Source organism: Hesperophylax consimilis, chromosome 31 (genome assembly GCF_061612785.1).
Source record: "Hesperophylax consimilis isolate HC1 chromosome 31, BYU_Hcon_1.0, whole genome shotgun sequence".
NCBI classification, from domain to species: Eukaryota; Metazoa; Arthropoda; class Insecta; order Trichoptera; family Limnephilidae; genus Hesperophylax; species Hesperophylax consimilis.
Window position 1 is genome coordinate 9,068,459 of NC_142866.1, and position 6,615 is coordinate 9,075,073.

Consider the following 6,615-nt stretch of genomic DNA (forward strand, 5'->3'; position numbering starts at 1 on the left):
TATAATATAATATAATATAATATAATATAATATAATATAATATAATATAATATAATATAATATAGGAGGGCCGGCTTGTCTTGAGGAGGTAACACCAGAAGATCTTGGAGCAGAAGACTTGGCGAATTGAGGCAGATGTTGGGCAGGAGTCACTTGTAGATAAATAAAACGCTTGGTTTCGGTGGTAAAGATGAACTGATTTATTTTTAATTATGTGGCTGCTTATATTCAATTAGCATGACTCGCACCCGACATTGGGCTGGGAGCCCAAAAGTGGTGGGGGATTGTACCCGCGCCAACAATGAGTTTATATGCCCCGGCAAAATGTCGCATATTCATTTTACCGGCAGCACAGTCGAAGGTAGTCGCTTAAATTCGCGAGTTAGAAAAGATTTTGAACGCTTACATGAATAACAATTACATAGTTTAAATGCATAGTAGTTATAAGAATGTGTATCTTGACAACTAGATTTTTTGTTTGTCAAGATACGATAAAAAATAAGAAATGTTTGTAAATAAATGTGTAAAAATGATCTTAAAGCGATCAAATTTGTAAAACATTGTTAGGTTGGTATTTTTCCCAGGTCCCCCGTAACATAGCGCTCAGAAAGAGATAAGATTCACTATGCTACGAGGTTCCTGGATTTTTGTACAGGCAAAAAAGGTAAAAAATATTGTTCAAAAAATGGTTATACATATGTGTGAAAAACAGCTTTTTTAATATCTCCTCAGCGGTAGTATATTGAAAATAGTGTTTATTTGACTAACGCCGAGGGGATGAACAAGTAAAATACAAACATTTGCATTATTTAAAAATTGATTTTTCCTAGTAAATTTTACATAGAAAAAATGTTGGACATCGATCCACGCGGCAGGTGAGCGGGCGGTACGGTATCGATGCCGTTTGGGGTCAAAGTTTTCAAGCCGTCTGGGCCGAAAATTGGAACAAAATGACCAGTGGCGGGGAGTGGTGATTTTGCCATTGGCGTGGGGTAGGCACATTTTATAAATGTAAAACAGATTTTATAAAATTAAATAATGTGGTCAACTACGTCCGTTACACTCCCCCCGTTTAGCTATGCTGAACTAAGAAATAGGACGTTTGTTGGTACGGCGCAGTCCGCGGCGGCCAGTCCCTCTGGGATGGTGCTGGGCTGGTGGTACTGTTGAGGTTGCATCGGTAGGTGGGGCCGGCAAGATTACAGCGAGCTTCATAGCGGGGCGGACGTAAATTCCGGTGCTCGTCTGGATCCTGGCGGTCCTCACTTGGCCGTCTGCAGCAGGGGTGGCATCAAGGACTCGACCGCGTGGCCAGCGGTTGCGGGGCATAGCGGGGTCCATGATGATCACGAGGTCATCCTTCTTGATGGGGATGACTGGCTGTTGCCATTTTTGGCGAGCAGCCAGGGTGGGGAGATATTCGCGGAGCCACCGTCTCCAGAACATATCAGCAAGTTGTTGGCTGATACGCCACTGGCGACGGAGGCATACCTCCTCATCCTGCCTGTCGTATAGTGACAGATGAGGTCGGTTTCCGGCTCTTCCCAGTAAAAAGTGGTTGGAGGTGAGGGGCTCTTCGTCCCTGGGATCCACCGAGACGTGTGTGAGGGGGCGGTTGTTTACAGTCCACTCGGCCTCGGCAAACGCTGTCCTCAAGGTCTCTTCGCGTGGAGCTCGTTCCAGCAAGATGGCCTTCAGGGCGGTTTGTACAGAACGCACCAGGCGCTCCCAAGCTCCCCCCATATGAGGAGACATTGGAGGGATGAAGTTCCATTCGATCCCCTTTGTTGACAAATGATCCCTCATCCGGGTATCATTTTTGAGTGATTCGATGGCATCCTTCAGCTCGTTGTCAGCACCATGGAAGTTCGTACCATTGTCTGAGTACAGAGCTTTTGGTTGGCCTCGGCGCGCCGTCATGCGTTGTAAAGCCATGATGGCGGAGTCCGTGGTCAGTGAAGTTGTCAGCTCAAGGTGAATGGCACGAGTAGATAAATATGTAAAGATTGCACCATATCTTTTATCCCGATGTCTGCATACGGTAACTTCCATCGGCCCAAAGTAATCTAGTCCACAGTTTGTGAATGGAGGAACATGGTAGGCTAGCCTTGATGGCGGCAAGGGCCCCATCAGTGGGGGGGCTGGCTTGCTCCTGCGCATCTTGCAGGTGGGGCAGTTGTGGGCGATCATCCGAATATTTGTTCGCAGTCGCAGCACAAGGTAGCTGCCTCGCACCTCAGCCATTGTTCTCTCCGTACTTGGGTGATCGGCTTCCTGGTGATGATGTCTCACCAGAAGTCGTGTATAGGCGTGATCACCATCTAATATAATAGGTGTCCGCACTGCTTGGGGCACTTTACTGAGGGCTTGTAATCTGGAATTCATCCTCAGTAGGCCGTCAGGTCCAAGGAAGGGGCTCGAGGCTTTGAGCCGACTGTCACTTGGTAGTGGATCTCCTTTCTGGAGCGCATTTATGTCATGATAAAATGTTTCTTCTTGACATATTCTTGCCCATCGGGCCTCTGCTTCTTTGATTTCATCGCTTCTTAAATATTTATCAGGTTGTTCGTGGTGTTTTCCACGACACCTTTTAATAAAACGGTGTATCCAGCAGGTAGTTCGAATAAGTCAACGCCATGAAGAGAATCTGTTGATTTCGGGCAGTGTCTCTGCCACAGTTGTTGTGATGCCGACGTATTGAGGCCTCACTTCTAGGGTGCCATCATCAGGCTGAGGCAGTTTGCACCGTTCGCGCGGCCATTCTGCATCGTCTGAGGTCAGGAAGGCTGGTCCACTGAACCATCGTCCAGAGTGCGAGAGGTCAGGAGTGTTGACGTCTCGGGTGCCGATGTCTGCCGGGTTCAGTTTGGTAGGGACCCATCTCCAATCTGCAATGCGGGTGAGCTCGTCGATCTCGCCGAGTCTGTTGGCCACAAAGGCGGAGTATGTGCGTGAATCTGTGCGCAGCCAGCACAACACTGTTGTCGAGTCTGTCCAGAACACTGTTCGCGCAATGTTGCTGCGACATTTTTTCTTCAGTGTTGCTGCCAGTCTGGCCGCCATGAGCGCGGATTGTAGCTCAAGGCGGGGTATTGATAGAGGTTTCAGAGGAGCCACTTTGCATTTGCTGGCCAAAAAGGTGGCTGTGGTGTTCCCATCAATCTCCTCGGTATGGTAGGCGACCGCACAGCATGCCTGCTCTGAGGCATCACAGAAGAGGTGGAGGGTGACGAAGCTCTCTTTTTTTTGTAAGCAGCGCCGAGGTATGGCAACTTTGCAGTCTTGCAGAAGTCCCAGCCAGTCCATCCACCTTTTGTTGTGTTCAGGTGTGATGATGTCGTCCCATCCGATGTTGGATCGCCAGACAGCTTGTAGTAGAATCTTCGATCGGACTGTGAGGCAAGCGATGAAGCCCACAGGGTCGAAAATTTTCATAACAATGCTGAGCAGCTGGCGTTTGGTAGGCCTGCTGATCAGTTCAGGATCGGCAGCATAGCGAAATGCATATAAAAATCGATCGGTGACAGGATCCCACAGAAGTCCGAGGATTCTCTCGGTATCTGCTTCTCCGCTGTTTATGGTGATGGCTGACCTGGCTCGGTCTATAAGCGGGATAGTAGCCATCACTGAAGTGTCGTTAGAGGCCCAGTTTGTTAGGTGGAACCCTCCAGTTGACAGCACTTTGGCAACAGTAGTGATGAGTGCTGTCGCTTCAGTTTTAGTATCGACCGCATCCAAATAGTCATCCATATAAAACTTTGTTTGGATGGCGGCTGCGGCAGCAGGGAATAATGTAGAATTCTCCTGGGCCACTTTGTTTCGCACGTACTGGGCGCTGCTTGGTGAACAGGTAGCGCCAAACATCATTGATGACATCATGTAAGTACGTGGTTCTTGTTGAGGTGTTGGTCTCCATAAAAACAACTGTGACTGTTGATCTTCACTTTTGATTTTCACTTGTAAAAACATCTCCTTGATCTCGGCGGCAAGAGCTATTTTTCCCTCTCGAAACCGGAGTATGTTTCCTAACAATGAAGTCAGCAGGTCAGGCCCAGTCAGCAACTGATCATTGAGGGAGGTCCCTCGGCAGCGGTTGGCAGCATCAAACACCACACGGATCTTGTTTGGTTTGTTTTGGTTCACTACGGCAAAATGCGGTAGGTACCATTTGCGGGCAGAGGGTTTTTCTACCTCTCGATCCGTAAGTTCACGTGCATGGCCTTGTGTTATAAGTCCATTGATTTTAGCTGCATATACGATTGCCAAGTCCTTTTCCTTCAATAATTTTCTCTCCAGAGACCACAGTCGTTTTAATGCACATTGCCGATTGTCAGGCAGTGTGATATTATTCTCCTTCCATAAAAGGCCGGTTTCCCATCGGCCGGTTGTCAGATGATGGGTTGTATCTTCCATCAGCTGATTTGCACGCACTATGTGCGCAGTTACACGAGAGGCGGACGTGATCCCCAATGAGTCAATCGCAAAATTGTGTTTGATGAGATCACTCATGATGTCGTCTTTGTGGCTCTCCTCGCGCAGGGCCAGTGTTGTAGCCTCAGCTTCGTGTTCAGGGGCCCCTCCGCCATGGGTGATCCACCCCAACGCCGTCCGTGACAATATTCGCGTAGAGTCACGAACGTCGCGCACTTCCCTCGAGACAATAAGGTGTACATTGTCTTGCCCGATGAGAAGTGTGGGGGTGATGTAGCGGCCGTGGACCCTCTGTTCAGGGAGGCTGAGCTGCTGGACGGTGTTGGCTTTGATGACGTACTCATCAGAGATTCCGGCGCCGCGTAGAGTAATTGGCACGCGACGGGACGTCATGTCTGATGAGCACATGTTTTTTGCTCCGTGTAGCTGTAGCTCACGGGTAGGTCCGGTTGTGCCGATTTTCTGTGCTGTGGTGGCGTCAATAAGGGTGACAGTTGAGCCCTCGTCCAGAAGCGCAAAGGTTTTAATCTGTCGCTTGGGGACCGACAGTATGACCCCCACCACTTTTAACTGTATTTCTCATTGTAACAGCTGTGTCAGTGTTCAAGGCCATTATCAAACAAAATATATTTTTTTTTAATTATTGAAGACAATATTAGCGATTTATAAACGAAAATCTGAAACAGAAAAATCTGAAAAGGATACGGTCACATCTAGGACTCTAACTCAGGACCCTTGACTGGCCGGGGCACTGCTCTACCACTGAGCTAATGGCTAATGACTTGTTGGCAACTATCTTTATGTATGATCACAAGATTCAACCCGAACTAAATGAAATCTAGACAGCATCTTTTTTTTAGATAAAATAGGAGAGTTTATAAAATAAAAAAATAAAAATATATACACGTGATCCAAAGACTTAATTCATTAATTTAAGAATTGATTTCATTTCATCTCGGAGAAACGAAAGTTGTTCAAATGTCTATTTATGACTAATGACCTTAAGTTATATGACTAAAGACTCTTTAGTGTGAAAAATACATGGACTGCTAATATTAGTATTTTAATTCGATACTGCTAATTTACAGTTATTTATTTTTACCTAGCATTTTGACGTTTAGAATTTTCAATCCATAGTGTTGCCACCGTAAAGCTATTTTTTATTTATTTCATCAATATCGGTTCGGCCATCGACAGCGCAACCGTGCTAGTGGATATCCATCCATATATAATCGTCGGAAGTTGAGCCTATCGATCCGATATTTTCGTCGATTTGATCGTGCAAGACCCCAGTTGCGTATTTTATTTAAATTTTATGTACATATATTTTTTATTTTTTTATTTTTTTTATTTATTGCACAACAGATAGATTATCCAATAACTGTACAATTCTCAATTTGACAATCTTAACACCTATGAAGATAATTTTTATACAAAAAAAACTTTAGGCTATTTAAAGAAGAATTATATATATCTAGTGCTTCTGAGATTTCATTCAATAGCACCATTCCTCTTGTCATGCTATGTTGTGCTAGAATATCTGTTCTGCCGTATGGTATTTTGAATAAGTCGTGTCGACGACTACGGCTGAAGTTTTCGGGCACGTATAAACCATAGCATTCCAAGAGGAACGGGCTATCAATATAGTTATGGATTATGTTAAAACTAAGTATTGCGAGATTTGCATGACGTCTAGTTTCCAAGCTAAATCTATTTGTTGCCTCAAGTAAGTCCACATGGTGCATGAACCTTGGATAAGTTCCACGCATCCGCATATAGACATACCTGAGGAATTTTTTCTGGATTTGTTCCAGCATATTAAAATACTTAGTTTGGTGCGGAGTCCACACACCACTAGCATACTCCAGCTTACTTCGTATGACGCCATCAAACATGGCTATCATTGCATCTGGGTCGTGAAATTGTTTACATGTTCTGGTGATAAATCCCAGGAGTTTGTAGCATGCTGTAGTAAGTCGTGATATGTGGTCCGAGAATGTTAGTTTGGGATCAAAGACGATACCGAGATCTTTATAGCTATTGACTCGGCATATTTTTTTCTCTTTAATGGTGTAATCAAAAACTACGGGCTTCTGAGAGCGGGTATATGTCATTGTTACGCATTTTTTTATATTAAGTTCTAGTTTGTTTTTATCTGACCATTCTGCTATAGCATCAAGGTCA

At 45.3% G+C, this 6,615-nt stretch overlaps 2 protein-coding genes across 2 annotated transcripts; both read right to left on the reverse strand.

The window, feature by feature from the left end:
* Positions 1 to 1,086: 1,086 nt before the first annotated feature.
* On the reverse strand, positions 1,087 to 2,385 carry LOC149409415 (uncharacterized). Its single transcript, XM_089649791.1, has one exon. The coding sequence runs from the start codon at positions 2,383 to 2,385 to the stop codon at positions 1,087 to 1,089; it is 1,299 nt and encodes a 432-aa protein (XP_089505917.1).
* Positions 2,386 to 2,628: 243 nt separating this feature from the next.
* On the reverse strand, positions 2,629 to 4,824 carry LOC149409416 (uncharacterized). The gene has a single exon (XM_089649792.1). It carries the CDS (start codon positions 4,822 to 4,824, stop codon positions 2,629 to 2,631), a length of 2,196 nt encoding a protein of 731 aa, XP_089505918.1.
* Between the last annotated feature and the right edge of the window lie 1,791 nt (positions 4,825 to 6,615).

Excerpts from the sequence above, each read along its gene's own strand:
- LOC149409415 (XM_089649791.1), bottom strand. The coding sequence starts at position 2,385 with ATGAATTCCAGATTACAAGCCCTCAGTAAAGTGCCCCAAGCAGTGCGG.
- LOC149409416 (XM_089649792.1), bottom strand. The coding sequence starts at position 4,824 with ATGACGTCCCGTCGCGTGCCAATTACTCTACGCGGCGCCGGAATCTCT.